The 23,199-nt window shown below is 37.3% G+C and overlaps 3 protein-coding genes across 7 annotated transcripts; all 3 read right to left on the bottom strand.

Annotated features, from left to right (window-relative positions):
• Positions 1-3,899: 3,899 nt before the first annotated feature.
• Positions 3,900-9,998, bottom strand: LOC114188311 (zinc protease PQQL-like). Of its 5 annotated transcripts, none has more exons than XM_085674185.1 (8): positions 9,702-9,998; positions 9,368-9,591; positions 6,672-9,279; positions 6,455-6,592; positions 6,158-6,250; positions 5,503-5,736; positions 4,440-4,610; positions 3,900-4,378 (listed from the first exon to the last, which is right to left on the bottom strand). In XM_085674185.1, exons 3-8 carry the CDS (start codon positions 6,789-6,791, stop codon positions 4,352-4,354), a joined length of 783 nt encoding a protein of 260 aa, XP_085530311.1. In that variant the 5' UTR covers positions 6,792-9,279; positions 9,368-9,591; positions 9,702-9,998; the 3' UTR covers positions 3,900-4,351. The 5 variants fall into 5 exon arrangements, with proteins under 5 accessions (XP_085530311.1, XP_085530308.1, XP_085530307.1 ...); XM_085674182.1 differs by having other exon boundaries at positions 3,900-4,359; positions 9,368-9,596; positions 9,702-9,986; XM_085674181.1 differs by having other exon boundaries at positions 3,900-4,359; positions 9,702-9,986.
• An 8,742-nt stretch (positions 9,999-18,740) lies between these two features.
• On the bottom strand, positions 18,741-19,148 carry LOC146885437 (uncharacterized). Its single transcript, XM_085674929.1, has one exon. The coding sequence runs from the start codon at positions 19,146-19,148 to the stop codon at positions 18,741-18,743; it is 408 nt and encodes a 135-aa protein (XP_085531055.1).
• A 2,263-nt stretch (positions 19,149-21,411) lies between these two features.
• LOC114188310 (uncharacterized) lies at positions 21,412-22,993 on the bottom strand. The gene is made up of 5 exons (XM_028076908.1): positions 22,760-22,993; positions 22,527-22,673; positions 22,259-22,460; positions 22,016-22,198; positions 21,412-21,854 (listed from the first exon to the last, which is right to left on the bottom strand). The coding sequence occupies exons 1-5, from the start codon at positions 22,991-22,993 to the stop codon at positions 21,412-21,414; spliced, it is 1,209 nt and encodes a 402-aa protein (XP_027932709.1).
• Positions 22,994-23,199: the final 206 nt, after the last annotated feature.

Raw genomic sequence — 23,199 nt, 5'->3', positions numbered from 1 at the left:
AATAAAACAAGTCACTAATCAAGTTTAAAAAGCAATTGGACCTTAGTTAAATAAACCTTAATCATGTGCCCATATAAAAATCTATAAATAGAACCCAAGGTAAGTTGGTAAGGACTTTTACTTCGCATTTATTACAACATTAATTGCTAATCCCGAACGGACTTGAACTGACTTAAGCATCAGAGCCTAATTGAAGGTACTCCGATCGCCTAGACAACCGAACAGGAGAAAGAAAGAACACCAAACAAGAAGGGAGAAGAAGAACCGAACGACAACAGAGAAAAAGGAAGAGTCAAGCGAGTGTTTTAGATAGGCGCTCAGTTCGTATACCCGCAACAGAGTGAATTTTTAATGTTTGTCAACATTTTTTTATTTTTAATTATTTTAATATGTTTATATATATATATATATATATATATATATATATATATTGTTGGATTTAAGGTATGTCTTAGATCAAATTTGTCATGTTTGTAATAATAAAATTATGTTAATTATTATTTATTTCATTGTCATATTTATTGGATTTATATGATAATGTCCTTGATCAAAATTAAGGATTTGTTATTGATCTATAGATTGTAATAATGAAAAATAAGTTGTATATAATTTTAATTTAAATTGTTCTTGTCATAGGATTATTGAGTATATGACATCATTAATCCGATAGATCAAATATGTATTGTAATGGTCTTTATTGGATAAAAATTAAAAGATCTCATTTTTTAAATTATACATATAAATGGTACATATAGGATTCTGACCATTGAAATGATCTTAAAGGAGAAATGCTTAATGGTTAATATTACACTTGAATTTGGAAAATTCTTTTGAAGAAATATATAATTTTCTTAGACTTGAGATTATCATGGAAATTAAGTTATTTATCATAGTTTGATCTTAGACATCTAATTCTTTTTAGTTGAATGATTATTGGGTATTACTAAATTCTTGTGAAAGTAATGATTAATCAAGAAAAAATCCATTAATTCTTGGTAATGAGAGTATTATGAATGAAAGAAGAAAGAAGTTTCTTAAGTCATTCATTATGTGTTAACTTATTAGAATTTGATAGTTATACCATATTTTAGAATTAACTTAGAGTTGTAAAGATGGAAGGAAATATTATATTAATCTTCTAGTGGAACTAAAGTAAAAGATACTTCATACTATCTGGTTGTTAAGGAGTCTTATTAGGCACCAACTTTGATTAATAAAGTAATTAGTTAATTTATTACAAGTATAGTGATGAACCTACAGGGTCACACACTAATGAGTGTTCTGATCTTTGTTGGACAAGAAAATATTGTTAATTAAATTAAAGAGTTTAATTTTATTGATATATTTTCTTTAAGTAGAGTACTATTATATATTTTGCTAGCACAAAAAATATAATTGATATCAAATTTGGGAATCTGTAATTAATTAAGTGAGACTTGTCAATTAAATTAATAACTAAGTAGATATTTTTTAAATATGATTTAAACGAAAATCTAATTTCTATTGAAAAGAATATAACAGACATGAAAGAAAATAATAACCAATGTCACGTCCTATTTAATAGAGAATAAATCTATAAACGAAACATCACACAAAATATAATATAAAAGAGCAGTACCAAAAAGGTACACATGTTTAAACCATTACAGTTATCCTAAATGTACTAGAAAAGAAGACTACGGCACACCACGATGCCAACAACAAGACCAAAAGAAATAGTTTGACAGTTGATCAAAAGCTTGCTCCTCTAGAGCAAGATATTACATAGGCCATAATGCCTACAAAGGTTACTTCAAGGAAAGAGATCCAACCCAAGCCTGTCTATATTGTAGAATTTCCATCACCCTAGTGACCACTAGGGGTTCCCATATCTGCTCACATCAATAAATTGATGATCATCACAAAAGGAGAAAACCACCCACAAAACATACAAACAAACATAAAGGGTAAGCTAGCGTAAAAAGGTTTATCATACATTTGAGCATACAGTTTAACAGCTAAGAATACATAATCCAACCAAACATGTAATAGTAGACAATGAAAGACTCTAAGACTCAATTATCTGGATACATATAATCAGTCGGATTCACTGGACGCTTGCACTTGTGGTGGCCTCTAATGCTCTGTAGAGCCATTGCCAATGGGTTTCACTCTACCACGCACATTGGGTGAGGCACCACCATGAACTCTCACCAGGAGGTTCATGGAATTACGTCCTAACCCATACCATAACCATATCTTACCAACCAACATATATTTATCATGCATACAAGTCTCATGCAAATATTCAACCAACTAACCGATAAATTCATGCTTTCCAAATCATACTCAACATAGCAACATATCATTCCCATTTAATCTCATAAAATATACATGGCATCATACATCAAGCTTTTACAATAAAACACTCAATCAGGCGAGCAAGTAACCATATCAGAGAACCAATCGGAACTAGAGCACAAAACCTACCTCAGTCTCACTCAGGCTAGAAGACCTTGCTCAGGCGAGAGAGTTCCTCTCGCTCAAGCGAGCCCTTCTCGCCTAGGTGAGAGCTCGAGCAGTGGAATAGTGGCTTCTGAAATTTCTCGCTCAGGCAAGACCTCCTCGCTTGAGCGAGATTACACCTCGCTCAAAATGAAGACTTCTCGCCTGAGCGACAATTTGAGTAGAAAATCTTAGGCGAGCCTTTGTTAGTCTCGCCTAGGTGAGACATGCTCGCTTGGGCGAGAAAACCAGTGTCCACCACTATTCTCGCGTGCAACACTCAAGCATTCGAACCGAAAAATGTTTAAACAGAATCCCAATCACACAAAGCAGTAACCAAGCCATATAATAATGAAACAGAAGCAAGGCAGGCATAAAATCAAAATAAATAAGAAAACCTTAGCTTCCCTTACTTGGAGAATGCTAGCAGAATATCCTGACACCTAAGCAAAAGAGTACGACAACTCCAGGAGTAGATTTGTGAGCTGGAAACACTAACTGGAATCACGAAAAAAAAAACTAGAGAAGAGAGGATATGGGTTGAAGACCAACTTACGTGAAGCGAAAATGAGGTTGAGCTAGCTTGAAGACGAATGGGACCCAAACCCTAGCAAAGCTCTGTAGGCAGTTCAAATGGGAGGAAGTGAGCTGGTTTGTTTTCTGCAAAACACAAGAATGAGAGTGTTCACTAAAAAAAAATTTATATATTAGCTACGAAACATTTCGTAGCTGATTCGTAGCTAATTCGTAGCTAAAATGTTTTGCGACAGATTACCTATCAAATTGCTAAATACAGGTAGCTAATTAGAGAGGGAAAAATTCGTAGCTAATCTGTAGCTAATTCATAGTTAATCCCTCTCTATTCCCTCTCCAATTGAAATGAAAAAGTTTTAAAATTTTTAGCTAATTCGTAGTTAATTCATAGCTAATCCCTCTCTATTCCATCTTTAATTGAAATGAAAAAGTTATAAAATTTCTAGCTAATTCGTAGCTAATCTGTCGCAATTTTGTTGTTGCTAATCCGTAGCTAATTTGTCTCAATTTTGTTGTCGCTAATCTGTAGCTAATTTGTCACAATTTTGTTCTCGCTAATCGGTAGCTAATCTGTTGCAATTTTTTTCTCGCTAATCCGTAGCTAATTTGTCGCAATTCTTTTGTCACTAATCCGTAGCTAATCTGTAACTAATTTGTTATAATTTTTTTCTCGCTAATCCGTAGCTAATTTGTTGCAATTCTTTTATCACTAATTTGTATCACAATTGATTAGTTAATTTATTGAAATTCTATTAATCTCCTATAAATATTATTTTGTTAATTGCAATTACTTAATTGTTATTCACTATCTATTATGAGTCATGTCCATAAACCTATGCCCATGATAAAAAAAGAAGACAGAAAATAAATTATTCACAAAAAATGTCTAAATACCTCCGATATTTGCAATACCTATTTAAAAAAAGATAGATAATCAATCCTACAATGATCAAAGTATATCCATCCAACAGTACAAAACAACATAAAAGTTTTCACCAATGTATAATAGTTTTAGGACACAAAAGCATTGGAGGGTATCAACAAAAAGTAATGCATTAACACAATTAAAAGACAAACAAAGTTTTGGGTTCTTTGAGGCATGTCTTCATTCTTGTTTCTTCAATGCAGACAACAATTCTCTCTTAAAAGATTGTATTTGCTCTTGCATTTGTTGTTGCATAAATGCTTGCATTTCTGCTTGTGCCTTCATAAGTTTTGGGTTCGTGGATCAATGTTTCCAACAATCACAACAATAAAAGTTGATGGATCTTTGAAACATGTACTGAAGAATTCACAAGCTTTCCGAGGATCAACCTTTTGTAGGTCACTTTTTCTAATAGGCTGCAAAACAAAGAATATGCTGAAAGTCAAAAGTAGATCATTCCGTCAATGGTTTAATTGTTGTCAGAAAGTAGTCATACCCGGAAAAAATAAGAGTTGCCATAGTTAAGCTCTTTTACACGGTTTGTAAAAGCAATGTATGGATCCCTATCTTGAGCAGATACCGCTTCTTCAACCATCTGCATAACTATTTTGACATCTTCTTCACCTGGTGTTAAATTTGTTGTAAACAGCTGATAGACAAGCACAAGCTAGAATATGTAAGAAATAAACAAATATCATCAGAATAGGTAGAAAGAAGATTAGCGTGCATAACATATAATAGTGGAATCGGGGTATGAGTTAATAATACATAATAGAAAAGAAAAGAAATATTAAGGCCTGCTTACTTGTTATTTAATTTTACTTTTTCACTATTAATAACAAAACCGTCAAATTTTTCAAAGAATTCTCTTCCTAGGGTTCTTGTTTTGAAAAAGTTCTTCTAGTTAAGGCATCTTCCATCGTCACTCTCCCCTGTTTATGAATTAATTAGCACTAACTATGAATGGCAAAAAGAGCACATTCACACCCGTAGATACTCAGTGGGCAGTGGGTAACACATTGCAGGTATGTTGTACTTTGATTTTTATACAGGTATTCGCAGGTGAAAGTAAAAATCTTAATTTTCCTAATTTACCAAATATATTTATAGTATCTCAGCAAATTCTATTACTACCAACAGAATCAAAAGCAGAAAAAGCCTTTTAGTAAAAATAGAAGTTAGCTGGAATCACATGGCATTAGGGCATATCATAAAATAAGAAAATGAGAAAAAAATCCTTAACTTGAAAAAAAAGAAGGTATTGATATATTGAAGTTAAATCCAAAAATATATATATACATATGATATGTCTAGTCCATATTATAAATGGATGAAAAAAAAGAGAAATATTATCAGGAATTAAGAACAAGATTATTACTACATACTAAGTTAAAAGTAAAAATGCTTGCTTCCAGCTTTAAAACATAAACAGGTGATGTATGATTTAATAATAGTTTTTTATGTGCTTGCATTTTTGCGAGCAACTACATACTACAACTTTATATTGCCATCAAATCAAGAAAGGAAAGGAATTTTTTTGTTAATTATATCAAATGTACCTGCAAAGCTGTTTCTAGGTCTGAAGGTGAACAATCACCATAAAAAGTTCTCATATATGCACCAATCTTGGTACCAACTTCAGCTCTCTTGCCAGCAAGCATATCCATTAGGACAAATGGTCTATAACCAAACACACCAATTTCCCCAGCAATGGTTGGTCTCATCGAACAAGAGAAGTATTCACTCTCTGCGAGTTCAGATAAACCCTCATATGAATACCAAGTGAAGATAACCTGTTAAACCACATCTATATATTAGAAATGATAATTATTAATGTTAAAATTCTAAATTCACCATTAGCTGATGCCTAATAAGTGCATGTGTATGCTAATTTAAATTTTGAATTAGTAAAAGGCAGGAAACTTAAATCTCTTGGACTACATGCAGCATAAGGTGCCTCAAAAAATCAATTATTTGTTTAGGGCGTTTTGCGTTGGAATTTTTTTGTGATGTGTTGAATTAGATCTGTAGATGAAAACCCTAGGTTTAAATATCATAATTATACTCTATTAGGGTCATGCCATATAATTTAACAAAATCTGAAGCAAGCTGTAAATCGATAATGTAACCAGATTGGTACAGAAGTAGGTCAATGTCTATTATGAAGTATGAAGCATGATAAATTTGATAAGCAATGCCTAAGAGGATTGGAACCTGGTCATCAAGAAAGTCTGTACGCTTGTAACATATTTGCATGCCATTTGACAGTACCAGCTCGGTAGCTCCAATATTTGAATATTCCAATTCCTGCACAACATGCCTAATTTGAAGACAGGGGAGGGATCAAGATTTTGAATGTGATTTCCTAAACATAATTTAACTGGAAGAAAAACCAAAATAGTCATAATAATTGTTACACAGAATAATTCACATTTCAAAATCTATAAGGACAGAAATTGTATCCATATAATAGGCTAATAACTGGTATACAAATGTGAATAAATAAAGCACCTGCGTATCAGAAAAATCTCCAACTGCTATCACTGCCATATTGCATAAATGGTACCACTTCTTGTAAAAATGCTTCACAGTCTCTGAAGAAACCGTCCGAATCACTTTCTCTAGGCCAATTGGCAGCCGTTCAGCATACTGCAATACATTCAACATTTCATGAAATAACACCAATCGATATAAAACAATTCCCCAAACTGCAATCACATGTTCTAACCATTTTAATCAACATTGGATAATAATATAACAAGTCGCAAGTCTTGAATAAAGGCACCTTTGAACCTTCCATCATCAACATCCAATGAGCATCCTTTGAACCTTGCATGGCCCACACCATCTTCTCAAAAATCCCTACGTGGATTTCTCGGCCTAACGGGGTTTTATCGTCGTTTCATTAAGGATTATGCTAAACTTGCTTTTCATGTGACCTCTTTACTTCGCAGGGACTACTTCCAGTGGAGCTTCGATGCGCAGATGGCCTTTGAGGCTCTTAAACGTGCTATGACCAGAGCTCCTGTCCTCGCCCTCCCAGATTTCACCTCTCCATTTTTTGTTGAAACAGATGCCTCTGGTTTTGGCATGGGTGCTGTCTTGTCTCAACATGACCACCCTATTGCTTATTTCAGCAAACAATTTTGTCCCAAGCTTCTGCGCTCCTCCACTTATATTCGGGAACTTCACGCTATCACTACTGCAGTCAAGCGTTGGTGCCAATTCCTTTTGGGTCACCCTTTTTTCATCCTCACTGATCATCGCAGTTTAAAGGATTTGATGAACCAAGCTATCCAAACCTCGGAGCAACATGTCTATTCGGCTAAACTTCTCAGATATGACTACACAATTAAATACAAGGCCGGAAAACACAACTTTGTCGCTGATGCTCTTTCACGTATTCACAATCCTGATATGGCTTCCGCCCATTGGATCCTCTCTATTCCACAATTCCAATTCCTTGATGATCTGAAGAAGGAATTAGCTACTTTGGAGGAATTTAACACCTTGTGCCAACAAATATCTATGTCCCCGGATTCTTATCAGGACTACAAGACTGTTAATAGTTTAATACTTCACAAGGGACGCATTTGGGTACCAAAAAGTTGCTCTTTCATTCCCCTCCTCTTGGCTGAGTTCCACGCATCTCCTCTCGGCGGTCATATGGGTGTCGCAAAAACTCTTAGTCGCCTGTCCGCAAATTTTATTTGGCCGGGAATGCGAAAGGATGTTCAACGTTTCATTTCTGAATGTTCTACATGCTTACAAACCAAATATATTGCTCAGAAAACCACTGGTTTACTTCAACCTATACCACCACCCTCTGCTCCATGGGAGGATCTTGCCCTTGATTTTATCACCGGTCTTCCTTCTTCTTCGGGTTTTTCTGTGATTCTCGTAGTGGTTGATCGATTCACAAAAGGGGCTCATTTTGGCACTCTTCCAGCACACTTTACAGCAAGCAAAGTTGCCCAACTTTTTCTAGACATGGTTTGCAAACTTCATGGCTTTCCTAAAAGTTTGATCTCTGATCGAGACCCCATTTTTATCAGTCATTTTTGGTAACAACTATTCCGACTTAATGGCACCAAACTTCAAATGAGTACTGCGTACCATCCTCAAAGTGACGGTCAAATTGAGGTCTTGAATCGTATTCTTGAGCAATATCTTCGTGCTTTTGTTCATAATAATCCATCTCAATGGACCAAGTTTCTAGCCTTGCCGAGTGGTGCTATAACACTGCCACCCATTCCACTATTGGTATTTCTCCCTATCAGGCCACATATGGAAAACCTCCTTCAACCATCATTCATTACCTCTCGGGCTCGTCTTTCGTTGAAGCTGTTGACTCCTTATTATCATCTTGCGAAGATCTGATCGCTTATTTGAACCGTCAACTTAACAAAGCACAACGATCTATGAAACATTTTGCTGACATTCATCGCCGTGTTGTCTCTTACAAAGTTGGTGAATGGGTGTACGTCAAACTTCGTCCATATCGACAATTGTCCGTTTCTGGTTCTCGATATCAGAAGCTTGGGAAGCGCTACTACGGTCCTTTTGAAATTGTTAAAGCCATTGGTCCTGTTGCTTATCGTTTGGCCTTACCAGATTCTGCCAAGATTCACCCAGTATTTCATTGCTCTATGCTCAAACCACATCGAGGCCCACTTCCTCCTCCTCCGATGTTCTCGGATGATCGGTTGCTCATTCAGCCACTTTCCATTTTGGATTCCAAATGGGATGATTTTGTTGTACCCCCTCGCCATCTAGTTCTTGTTCAATGGCACGGTCTCCCACCAGAAAATACCACTTGGGAGTCGTGGGATTTGTTATCAGCTCACTATCACCTTGAGGACAAGGTGTCTTTCGGTGGCGAATGATAGGAACCACAACCCAATAAGTACTGAAGCTGTTATTAATGTTGAGGATGAACCCAATTTGACGAAGAATGGGCCTCAAAATGATGAAGGAGTTAGGCCTAAACGCATCACCAAACGACCCTTTAATTGGGAGGACTACGAACACTAAATATTCACCAAATCTATTAGTAGACAGCTGTCATTCATTGAGTGAAAGTTGTTATTTGCTCTCTGTTACAATTCTGTTATGGTTCACCTTATATAAGCATTGTAATGCTCATATGAATAAGACAGAAGATAATTTTCAGAATATTTTTCTCTCTCTTAAGGAGGATTGATCCTGACCTCCAATTCAAGATTCTTTTTTTCTGTTCCTATCAATCCTGCAGCCGCCCCGTGGCATTTTTGCTTCCCCTATACTCTTCCAAGATAGCTCCTCTCTCTTTCGCCAAGTCATCCTTCGAAACTTATCTACAAACACAGAACAATCCAATTACAAAAAACTAGAACAACAAAACAGAGTTATCCAAATAGAGCATAACACAATTCTAATCGAGACCTCTGAAATGGCCTGAGACAGCAGCTCTGGCTTGTCGACCGAAACCAAGAGCTCGTAAACTGTATCGTCGGTAAAGGTCACGGCGTTCTGACAGGCCCCGAATTCAGCTCCAATACTCTCGAGGAATTTTACGATGTCGTGATTGGTGTATTTCTTGGTGGCACTGAACGCGAGGTGTTCAACAATGTGAGCAATTCCGCGTTCATCCTCCTCCTCTTCGAGAACTGATCTACCATAACCGATTTCACAATCAACAATTCAACATTGAATGATTCGTAATACACAGAATATATGAATGGATAATTATGTTAGGCTAGGTTAGGTTATCAGTTACCCAGCCCTGACGGCGAGAGCGAGAGCGGCTCTCATGCGAGGCTTGGAATTGCAACGAACATAGTAGCGAAAGCCATTGTCGAGAGTAAGTTACCAATTAGGAGGAAGTGAACCCACAATGAACAACAATGAGATTGATCCAGAATGAGAAAATGGCGAAGGAAGGAAAAGTTGGGAGTAGAAGAAGCAATGTATGAGCGGATTCAAATGGAGGAAATTTGAATCGGAAAAGTTGAATGCTACATTTAATGAGTTTGGAAGAAGAAAAACAATCCCTCTTTGAGATATTTCACTATTGTTGATTCCACCAATTATCCCATACTTTTTTTTTTTATTTGAAAAGCCTAAAGTGAGGGAATACTGTTGCTGACGTTACTTTACGAATTACAAGTTTTCAGATATTTCTAATTTTTAATTTCTAAAAAAATTATACTAGGTAAATGTTATTTTACATTTAAAAAAATGATATTTATAAATAAAAAATTAATTTATATATAATAAAGTATATCTTGATAATCTATTAATATATTAGTTTTTTATTGTTTTTCGTAAATTTATTTTTCTCAGAATAATATTTTAAATATAATTTCTATTTGTTAGTTATGGATTAATAACAAAATCATTTTCTGTTATTTTATTATATATTTTAATTAATTTATTAATATTTATATTTATCATTTACATTTTAATATATAATACTATATTTTAAAAAATAAATTTAAAATATTTAAATTAAAAGTAATTCAAAATATTTAAATTAAAAATAATTTATAATAATTAAATTAAAAATAATTTTGCAATTTAAATTAGAAGTAATTTTAAAATATTAAAATTTAAAATAATTTTTAAATGTTAAAATTTAAAATAACTTTTAAATACTTAATTTAAAAATAATTAAAAATATTTAAACTAAAAATAATTTTTAATATTTAAATTAAAAAATATATTTTTATACTAAAATTTAAAATAATTTTAATTGAGAAAGATTAGCTACAAACATATTTTGTAGTAAATTTGTAGTTATTTTGCTACCAACTGACTACAATTTTATTTCTTTGCTATTTTATCGCAAATTAGTGAGGAATTAGTTACAAATAGATGTTTAGGTGAATTTGTAGCTATTTTGCTACAGACACGCTACCGTTTTTTTTTTTCGTTATTTCCTCGCAAATTAATGAGAAATTAGTTACAAATAAATGTTTAGGTGAATTTGTAGCTATTTTGCTACAGACCCGCTACAATTTTTTTTCGTTATTTCCTCTCAAATTAGAGAGGGATTAGCTACTAATATTTTTTTTCACTAATTTCTGTAGCTAAATAGAATTTTTCTTGTTGTGGCTAGGGTTGCTTTAGGGGTTTTGAGTACCCTATGGACCAACCTTATGCCTAACAGATTGGGCAGCCCTTAAACATTGGGCATAATAATAAGTGGGCCATACAACCAACATTATATGGGGTGTGCGGTTCCTAGTTCCTCTTGGTGTATAAAGATGCACTTGGTTGTTTTAAAGATGGAGAAAAACGTGATAGTTCAAAAAGAAAAAAAAATCTCTCCTTTACCATTCATATTATTAAATTATATTTTAGTGAGATCAGGAATTTCACATGTCATGTTGATACCACAAAGGTTGGTTTCGATGTGGATAAACGTGTAAGACATTCATATGTTTGAAGGGAAAAACTTTCTTTGAATTATTGTTGCCAATAAACTATTTTTTTTCTTATCTATTTTGCCTCATTAATATCTAGTATGCATGTTTTAAAATAAAATAGGTACAATATATATATATATATATATATATATATATATATATATATATATATATATATGATTCAAGACTCTCATTTTAATAATTTTAATTGGATTTTTATTAAATTTTTTTGTTTTATGTTGAGTACATAACTTTTTTAATGCTTTTTTAATTAACGCTTTGTTCTTTAACTTTTATGTTATTAGAGCCGTTTGATTGTTATTTTTTTTAATTTTGTTTATTTATTGTTGTGATAACAATTATGATGCATTAAAATAATAAGATACGATATGTAATATATGCATATTAAAAAGTCTATAATAATTCTTAAAAATATGATAAATATACAATTGATATTGTATACATCTAAATTAAAAAATATATATATTAATCGTTGTTAATATAAGAATTTATAAATTATTATTATTATTATTATAAAAGTATTATTGTGTTTTATTGATTAGATATTTTTTAATAAATATCGATAAAACATCATAAATTATTATTGATACATCATAGTTTAAGATATTATTATTTTAATTGAAATACTTTTAAGAAAAACAAAATTAAAAACACTTACATTTATATTAATCAAGATGTTATTTTATATTAATTATAAAATTTTATACTTTTTAACAACAAATAATTAAAGTACAACAAGAATATAGTCATACTATTTAGTTAAAAAAATATATGATAAAATTCAGTTAAAAAATATAAACATGAAGTATTAAGTATTTGATAGATAAAAAAATTTAATAAGAGCTAAATTAAAAATCTCAAAATTTTTAAAAACTTAAAAATTAAGTAAATACTTCACTAAAAATTAAGTAAATACTTCATTATAATACTTCACCATAACTTTCATACTATAAGGCCCACTTTTATTTAGTGTCCTATGTTTAAGGGCTGCCACACTGTTGGGCCTAAAGATTAGTCCATAGGGTGCCAAGGCCCCTAAAGCAGCCAAGGTCCGTCATTTGCAGCTCACTCTGAAAAATCAGTGCCCTAACTCTCCCTTTTCTCTCCACGGAACCTCTGTTAGGGTTTGTCCCTCTGTCCCATTCGAGCTAGTTCAACTTCGTTCACCCTTCACGTAAGTATGTTCTTGAACCGTGCTCTTCTCTTTCTAAGTTAGTTTTCGTGGTTTCTGTTGGGTTCACTATAGTAACCTCGTTATTCTTCCTTTGTCACTATTCTCAGCTCTCGAGTCCGCTCTTGAAGCTGCTGGTTTCGTTGACTCTGGTGTCGAAGCCCTTTGCCAACCCCTTCCAAGTAAGGGAAGCTAGGGTTCACCTGTGTGTTACGTTTTTCTGCTTCATTTACTACTATTTCACTATTGTATGGTTTGAGCGAGGTGCAGCCTCGCTCAGGCGAGAAGGGCTCCCCTAAGCAAGAGATCGTAGGAAGCCACTGTTCCCTTTTTTGAGCTCTCGCCTAGGCGAAAGGAGCTTGCTTGAGCGAGAGGACCCTCTCGCCTGAGCGAGAGGACCCTCTCGCCTGAGCGAGACCTTTCTGTCTAAGCGAGGAGCTGGGCAAGACTGCGTATTGATTATGTTTTCTCCTTTGTCCCTGTATGTTTGCCACAAGTTTGGGTGAATTAATATGTTAAAAGTATGGAATGAGTGATGTGCATGTATGGAATTGGTTCATGGATTGAATATGATGAGTTTGGTATGGTTTTGGTATGGAATATGAATGAAGGTTGGTTATAGAGTTTGGCATGAGATTGGTATGCATGATAAGTACCTACTTGGTTGGTGAAACATGATTTGTATGTGGTTAGGACGTAATTCCACGATAGTTTCGTGGTGGTGCCTCATTGGTTAGGGCATAATTCCAAGAGCCTCTAGGTGAGACCTCATGGTGGTGCCTTAGTTGGTCAAGACGTAATTCCATGACCCCTGTTAGTGGGAGTTCATGGTAGTGCCCCATCTATATAATTTAGTAAGGATTCAAGGTAAGGATTGCATCTTGACACTCTAAAGAGTTAGTTAGTCTCACATAGAGCGTACTAACTCAAGTGGTGAGAGTAGTAGGAGGCCTGGATCCCATTAAGGGCTAACCTTGACATGATATTTAAAAATGATTTTATAATTTCTATTTTTTTATTATTAATGTTTTTTTAAAAAATAATTAAAAGTATATGAAGGAATGTTTTGAGTACCAAGCAAGTCTGAGTTTGACATGACATTCAAAACTTATATAAAAGAAAAAAAAAAATTTTTATTTATTTTATTTATTATTATTCCTTTTTTTAGAGAGAATTAAAGCCTACGAAAGAAACCTTTTTATTTATCAAGATAAAAATAAAGGGAAAGAGAAAGGTTGAGCACCCCTTTTTATTTATCCAAAATTATCTAACATGAGAACCCCAAACACATTTAATCATACAACAGTTCAAACGACCATACATTTGATATTATAAGAGAATCATGAATAGGATTAGGAGCAAAAAGAATTTACCTTAAGATGACCCCTTTTGCACATGCTCCGATAATCATGAATTCTTTTTCCGTCTTGCATTGGAGAAATTTTGTGCTTATATAGGCCTGTTGGGATACCCCTGAAATCCTAGTCTTTTAGTTATAATAAAATATATGAGGAAGGAATTGGTCTTGATGAAACATATTAAATAGTCGCATAATATCCACGGTGTTGATTATATTTATTAACGAAATATTGCTTGTAATTACTAGAATCATATTTTCCGTCATATAAAGATCGTGATCAAATCATAACATATTTTTCATACAATTGATTCTAATTATTACCAAAAATATTTTCTTTTAACTATTAAAATCGTACCATTCTCTAAAAGCATTATTATTGGGAATATTTGCTTCTATTTAAAATAATACCTTCCCAGGCTGACAATGCAAAGAGACACATCACATAAGTGTAAATGCAGAATATTTATTCAAATTATTATAAAAGAATATTGCTCCTATTATTATACCCTTCTCTAAAAATAGAAATTATGAAACGTCATTTTCTGACATATCATGTGAAGAGTGTAAATAGCAAACAGTGGGGGTGAAAATATGTACAAAACATTTGGGCTCATGAAAAGCATGTGATAATTAAAAAAATTACATTCTCCCTTCTCTTGGTTTTTACTTCTTTTTTTTTTCTTTTTTTCCCATGGTAGAATTAAAGTTAAAAAAACCTACCATCAATCAAAACATATTTTTTATTTTATTTTATTATTTATTATTATTATTATTTTATATATTATTATTTTTTATTATTATTTTTTTAACAAAACAAATGCATTTACCCAGACGAAATTGGGTGTTGACACTCACCATCAGTCCCAGGGGTCTAGGAACTTCCGTTCGCAGCAGGGTAGGGTCTAGTGTTTCCAGTGTGGGAGCCCTCATCTGAGGAGCGTTTGCCCACGTATGAAGGGTTATCACCTATGTAACAACTATGGCAAAGAGGGCCACTTTGGTAAGGACTGTCCCTTCCTTGCTAGGGCACTAACACAACCTCCAGTTCAGACCGCTACTCAACACCAGTAGAGGAACAGAGGCAACAGGCCTTAGGCGACAAACATAGTCTACGCTATGACAAGAGCAGAGGTTGCAAGCTCAGGTAATCTTGTTATGGGTCATTGTGTAATAGCTGGAAAGGATTGTTGTGTATTGTATGATTCTGGAGCGACACACTCCTTTGTGTTAGATTCTTGTGTGAAACGTCTAGGTCTACCGGTGTGTGAGCTACAGTGTGAGCTTGTGGTATCTACTACGACGTCGAGTTTGGTTAGGATGTTGTCCTTATGTGCTAAGTGTTCAGTGGAGGTGGAAGGGCCCAGATACAAGGTGAATCTGATATGCATGCCTCTACAAGAGTTGGAGGTAATCTTAGGGATGGATTGGCTCTCCGGAAATCGCATTCTTATAGATTGCCGAGAGAAAAGGTTGTTGTTTCCCGACTCAAGGAGCCTGAGTTGTTATCATCGCAAGGGGTTATGAAGGAGTTGCAAGATGGCGCACAATGCTACATAGTTTTTATGCATTTAGAGGTAGAGAAAAGAGGAGAAACGTCAATGATACCGGTTGTGCACGAGTTTGAGGATGTGTTTTCAGAAGAAGTGTCAGGGTTGCCGCCTAGTAAAGAGGTGGAGTTCACTATTGATCTGGTGCTAGGAACCGGTCTAGTGTCAATGGCTCCGTATCGTATGGGTCCAACGAAGTTGGTGGAACTCAAGAGTCAAATAGAGGAGCTACTGGGAAAACAGTTCATACGACCCAGTACTTCGCCTTGGGGAGCATAGTGATGTTGGTGAAGAAGAAGGATGTAAGTTCACGTTTGTATGTGGACAACAAGCAGTTAAACAAGATGACCATCAAGAACAAGTATCCCCTTCCGAGAATTGACGACTTGATGGATCAGTTGCATTGGTCGTCGGTGTTCTCAAAAATTGATTTGCGGTCGGGATACCACCAGATTTTAGTGAAGGCTGATGATGTGCAGAAGACGGTCTTCCGGTCTCGATGTGGACACTATGAGTACATGGTTATGCCTTTTGGTGTGACCAATGCTCCAGCGGTGTTCATGGACTACATGAACAGGATTTTCAGACAATTTTTGGATAAGTTTGTCGTAGTCTTCATAGACGACATACTTATCTATTCCATGACTCAGGAGGAAAATGCAGAACACTTGAGGTTGGTGCTTAGTGTCCTATGTAACATCCCTAAGGAATATTACTAATATTTAAAATTTAAAATCCGAAATAAACATAAATACCGCATTTAATATAAAGCCATTTCCCAAAAACATGGGAAATTTAAAACTTTAATGTAAACGTCATAAAACCAGGAGTCCATAATTTTTATAAAACTAAAACAACATTCACATGGCTCCCAAAGGATTACATATTTATCTCAAAAATCAAAATAATAACATATAAATAAAATCCCAGCTATCCCTCGCTCTGAGTCTAAGCATCTCCTGACCCACCTGTCAAATCATCTGCTCCCGGATAACGAGTCATCCGATCATCGCCACACACACACAGAAAAGGTGAGTTATGCATAATATATATAAACAAATACATGAAATAAATATGCCACCCATCCCAAAAGAACATAACTAAAATTTCACAATTGTCAAATTACCCAACCATGACCTCATAGTCCTTCATGAGTCATATACATGAACTAGGTTTGGGGACTCCACTGTGCTCCCACGAAACAAACTCATTCGTGGTCCAACCCTATGAGCCTATCCCGCTCATAGTCCTGCCCTACAGACTCCTCGCTTGTAGTAAATCATCCAAGCCTCATAACTTGGACCTTGGCACACACGCAATCACCATATTATGGACTCCTCGCCCAATAGTAGCTGATGGGAACATAACCGTTCCTTGCCCATCGTGCGCCCGACACATGTAATCACTATACTAAGGACTCCTCGCCCATTAGTAGCCGACGGGAACTCAACCAGTTCCATGCCCATCATGTGTCCAACCATCAAGCACATCCCAGACCCCTATTGGACTTAGTCCTTCAAGCCCAAACACCACACCACATGCATATACTTCCTATACTTAGGAAAAAGTAGCGAAACCAACACATACAAGCACAACAACCATAGTAATTCGCATAAATTCGCTTAAGCCAGGGACTCTTGCCCAAGCTAAGCCCTCAGCCTCGCTTAGGCGAGTGCTTAGGCTAGTTCACCTCGCCTAAGCGAGTTTAAAATAGTGGCATCATCATGTTATCTCGCTTAGGCGAGATCCTCTAGTTTGGGCGAGACACACCTTCGCTTAAACAACACACAAACCTCGCCTAGACGAGTATTCGACACAAAAATCACCAATGCACTTTGAGAACTTGCTTAGGCGAGCCACTCTCGCCTAGGCGAGACTGTCCATTGCTCAGAACTCAAAACCTCTCGCCTGGGCGAGATATCGCGCTCAAAACTCCCAGGTTTCCTCGTGACCTCGCTTAGGCGAGTGCCTCTCGCCTGAGCGATAGACCATGTCGCTCAACCCTTTTCCTGGTCGCCCAGGCGATAACCATGAACCAGAACCAAAAGTGAGACTCTACAACTCTCGCTTAGGCGAGGTGGACCTACTTGGACGAGACTTGCAGGGTTTCAAGTCTGTTCACGCACTCAATCCACCCCAACCTTGCCCAATTCACACCAAAAACATACCAAAACAAAATTCGATCATTGCCCAACATAAAACATTGGCTAGCAAACATCAATCATGTTATTTCATCCATTCATATTACCCCAATTCGAGATTGAGTCATCCTTACCAAATTCCATACCAAAACCCTCATTATACCCAATATAAGCACAAAAGACTTTGCACCCAAATATCAAACCAACTAATTTACATTCACAGTACATAGGATACGAAAATGTACATCTTTTAGAATTCACGTGAGAAAGCCAATAATTCCAGAATCATAGCACACAAATTAGTGAATTTACATGCACAAAGACAGCTCCCCTAACCTGAAATTAGTGATCAAAGTTGAGACCAACAGGACCCTTGATCCACAATTGCCTTCTTGCTTCAGCCCTTGCACACCCAAAACTCAACTCACACGCTCAATCTCGTGCTCCTCTCTATACCAGTTCACCACACTGCCAAAACCCTTCCCTTTACCTAAAATTTGGCTTTTATAAGTGTCTTTAGGATGGGTTTTAAAAACTAAAACGAAATTGGGCTTAATTGTGGTTTTAATTCCTCTTCAATGTTAATTATATGGTGGTTTTTCCAACCCTCTTGGCTGCCCCATTCTGCTAGGTTCTCTCTACCTTTCCACATTCATTCCAAGCTAAATTTAGTAAAAATAAAGGTTAAGTTCTGTCTACCAAAGTTTGAACTCGTGACCCTTCACTCATAATGCCAAAGCACATCCACTATGCCAATTCACATTTTGTGATACACCCCAATCAATATAAGTTTACATTACCAATTCCATACTCATACATATTATTAAAAAACAATAATAAAACAACAACACATAATTGGCATACATAGGACTCGAACCCAAGTCCTCTCACACAATCACAGTACTCTCAACCATTTGAGCTAGTACTTTTTCACGTCACATCAAATAATAATTAACGCCATAAGGGCACTTTCTACCCGCATTTATTTATTAATTAATTATTTAATTAATTAATTTTCACGGGTCTTACAATTCCCCCACCTTTAAAAGTTTTCGTCCTCAAAAATAGGATTTACCAGCAAAGAGGTGAGGATAAGACTTCCTCATAAGATCCTCCATCTCCCAAGTCATCTCCTGGGTTGCCTCGTCCTAGAGAACCTTCACAGTCTGAATCTCCTTCCCTTTGAGTTGTTTGACTTGAGAATCTAGAATTCTCACTGGTCCAACTCCCAAAGTCAGATTCTTACTCACCTGAACATCATCCTGCTCCACCACATGAGTAGGATCCGCCACATACTTTCTCAACTGTGATACGTGGAAGACATTGTGCAGGTTTGCCAAGTGAGGTGGCAATGCAATCTCGTACGCCACCAGTCCAATTCGCCTCGTAATCTGATACGACCCAATGAATCGAGGAGTCAACTTCCTCGACTTAAATGCTTTCCCAATACCTGTTGTAAGTGTAACCTGGAGGAACACGTGGTCACTAGCCTCAAACTCAAGTGGCCTCCTCCTCTTATCTGCGTAGGATTTTTGCCTACTCTGAGTTGCACGCATCCGATCCTGTATTACCCTCACTTTCTCAGTAGTCTGTTGTAAGAACTCTGGACCAAGTACAACAGACTCTCCATCCTACTGCTAGCACAAAGGTGTCTGACATCTCCGGCCATACAAGGCCTCGTAAGGTGCCATCCCAAAGCTGGAATGGTAGCTATTATTATAAGTGAATTCCACCAGCGGCAGCACATCACTCCACGTCCCGAGATGATCCAGAACACATGTTCTCAATAAGTCCTTCAGAGACTGTATGATCCTCTCAGACTGGCCATTAGTTTGGGGATGATATGCCGAACTCATTCTCAACTGGGTGCCCAAGGTGTTCTGCAGGGACTGTCAGAATCTCGAGGTGAACCTCGGATCCCTATCTGAGATGATACTCGTAGTCACACAGTGCAACCTAACTATCTCCCTAACACACAACTCCGCCAATTTATCTAGGGACATCTTCTGATTGATTGGCAAGAAGTGAGCGCACTTTGTCAATCTATCCACTATTACCCAAATAGAATCATGGCCCCTCACCGACCTTGGCAGGTATGTAACAAAATCCATGGAAATGTTGTCCCATTTCCACTGAGGAATCTCAAGAGGCTTCAACGTACCACTTGGCCTTTGATGCTCGATCTTCGCTTTTTGGCACACTAAGCAAGATGCTACATAATCTGCCACATCAGTTTTCATGCCAGTCCACGAGAAAGTCGCCTTCAAGTCCTTGTACATCTTAGTCATACCTGGATGTATGCTAAGACGACTCTTATGCCCTTCATCCAAGAGCATCTTCCTCAATACCCGACTGCTGGGTACACACACCCTCTCTCTGAAACACAGGATACCATCTCTGCCCATCTTGAAGTCCTTTCTCTTCTCTGTGCCCAACTCACTAATAATATGTCGCAGTTCCTGATCCTTACCCTGTTCCACCCAAACCTCATCCAGGAACTCATTAGTGATCCTCAACATACTGCACCGTATTGGACCTGCCTTCATATCCTACCCCAAATTCATATCTCGCAGCTTCTCAATCAGCTCCAACTCCTTAATCATCATGGCCGACACATGAGCTTTCTTCCTGCTCAGAGCATCTGCTACGACATTAGCCTTACCAGGGTGGTATAATAGCTCAAAGTCGTAATCCTTCAAGTATTCCATCCAACGCCTCTGCCTCATATTCAACTCCTTCTAATCAAATAAGTACTTTAAACTTTTATGATCGCTGAATACCTGAAACTGAGCCCCATACAAATAGTTCCTCCATGTTTTGAGAGCAAAAACCACCGCCGCTAATTCCAAGTCATGTGTAGGATAGTTTTTCTCATGTACCTTCAGTTGACGAGATGCATAAGCAATAGGCCGTTTCTCCTGCATCAACACACAACCTAGACCCTGGTATGAAGCATCACAGTACACCTCAAACGTCTTGGTTGTGTTAAGAATAACTAGTATAGGTGCAGTGGTTAATCTCCTCTTCATGTCCTCAAAATAGACTTCACACTCGTTTGTCCAAGAGAAAGGCTGGTCCTTCCTGGTGAGTTGAGTCAATGGACTCACCATCTTGGAAAACCCTTCAACAAACCGCCTGTAATAACTCGCCAGACCCAAGAAGCTTCTCACCTCAGTAACTGTCTGTGGTCTCTCCCACTTCACCATTGTCTCAATCTTCGCTTGGTCCACCGCTATGCCTTGGGCTGAGATTACATGGCCCAAGAATTGTACCTCATCCAGCCAAAACTCACACTTCGACAACTTCCCATACAGTTTATGCTCTTTGAGAATTCCCAGCACCACTCTTAGATGATCTGCATGTACATCCCCACTTTCAGAGTATATCAATATGTCATCAATAAACACGACAACAAACTAATCCAAGTACGGTTGGAATATTCTGTTCATGTAGTCCATGAAAATGGCAGGAGCATTTGTCACCCCGAACGACATCACTACATACTCGTAATGACTGTATCGTGACCTGGACACCGTCTTCTGCATATCCTCTGGTTTGACTAAGATTTGATGATATCCAGACCTCAAGTCAATCTTAGAGAACATTGCGGCTCCCCTCAGCTGATCCAGCAGATCGTCTATCCTCGACAACGAATACTTATTCTTTATAGTCAGTTTATTCAACTGACGATAATCAACACAACCTCGAACTACCGTCCTTTTTCTTTACTAATAGTACCGGTGCTACCCAAGGTGATGCACTCGGCCGGATGAACTTCTTCTCAAGCAAGTCTTCTATTTGCTTCTTCAACTCAGCCAACTATGCGGGTGCCATTCTATAAGGCGCCATGGATACTGGGCCAGCTCCATGGATAAGATCGATGGTGAAATCTACATCCCTGCTAGGTGGCAACTCTGATATTTCATCTGGAAACACATCCACATACTCCTCCACTATAGGAATCACACTGATCTTCTCGGCGGTGCTATTCTTCTCTACATGAGCCATTATCATAAAACAGGTGGCTCCAGCTTCCACTTCATTAATCGCCTTCTGAGACGAGATTAGCTCCAATCCCTCATGCTCTGGGAATACCAAACTGTGCCGTCCACAATCAATTATAATGTGATTGTTAGACAGCCAGTCCATCCCCAAGATTACATCCAGTCCCTCCAAAGGCAAGCATACCAAGTTCACCTTGAATCTGCGACCTGTCACTTCCATTGAACACCTAACGCAGACTGAACTGGTAGCCACTTGACCTGAGGAGGGAGTTGAAACAAGCAACTTACACCCCAAATCCATTTCACCAAATTCAATCTCCCCACACACGCATTAGCAATGAAGGAATGTGTTGCTCCAGAATCGAACAACACCAAGACTATCTGACACAACAATAAGCATGGTTCGAGAATGAGATTACCTGATTTAATAGCCTCTGTGGAGGTCAATGCAAAGACCTGGGTAGACACTCTAGCTCTCTCTGCTAGTGATGCTGCTGGCTTCTTCACACCCAAATTCTTCTTTTTTGGGCAATTGTTGGCGAAGTGTCCCGATTTGTTGCATATAAAGCACTTGTGACGGTCGCCTGACCCTCCTACTCCACCTGCCAGTTGAGGAAAATTCCTCTTCAGGTGGGGTCTGCCACACTAGTAGCAAGTGGGACCCTGAGATGTCTGTGGTCGGCTGTAAGGCTTTTTCATCTGCCTAGCCTCAGCGACATTTTTTTGATGTCGGCTCACAACTGGACCAGGGCCCTTCTTTAGATGCTCAACACTCTTGGCATGTTTCACTAAGACGAGAAATCTCCTTTCTCGTAAGGGAGTCACCACTTTCTTAAGCTCATGTTTGAGTCCTCGCTCAAACTTCTAACATTTCCATTCTTCAGTAATGTTCTGCGAGTAATATCTTGCCAGATGCTCAAACCTGTTTACATGCTCTTGCACGGTCATATCTCCCTGCTGTAGTGCAAGAAACTCTGCCTCCTTGTCCTGCCTGACTGTGTCAGGAAGATATTTCTCCAGGAAACGAGTCCTGAAGTTGGTCCAATTGACCTCTTCCTCCCGGGTTTGCATCTGCTGCTACATCCCACTCCACAGTACTCAGCGTCATCATTCAGCAGATAGGTGGCGAAAAGGAGTTTCTGCTCATCTTGACAATTCATCACCTTAAAAATCTTTTCACATTTGCGGAGCCATGCATCCGCTTCATCAGGAGAGGCTTTACTAGTGAACTCAGCTGGCTTGTGGCATAAGAAGTCCTCCACGGTCGGCACCCTGATTGGTGCAATCGCCATCCTAGGCTGCACTGCTACGGGTGGCAGCACCGCATCCACCATCCGGTGAATAGCCTCAGCGATGTCATCAACACCACTACTTCTCCTCCTCCTATTAGCAGCCATAGCCTGGATACGCCACATTACAACTGTCAAAAATTAATCACTTAGTCAAACAAAACCACTCACACCTTTTCAACATTCAACTCAATCACACAACAAACAATCACATTGATAAGCTCATTCCCTACTAGCCCCAAAATATTTAAAAAAATATTTTCAAAACTTTTGCTCTGATACCAATTTTAACATCCCTAAGGAATATTACTAAT

This window comes from Vigna unguiculata, chromosome 6 (genome assembly GCF_037176805.1).
Source record: "Vigna unguiculata cultivar grain cowpea cultivar isolate G323 ecotype 2 chromosome 6, ASM3717680v1, whole genome shotgun sequence".
Classification (NCBI taxonomy): Eukaryota; Viridiplantae; Streptophyta; class Magnoliopsida; order Fabales; family Fabaceae; genus Vigna; species Vigna unguiculata.
Note: the sequence above shows the minus strand (reverse complement) of the source record. Positions and strands in the feature narration are given on the sequence as shown.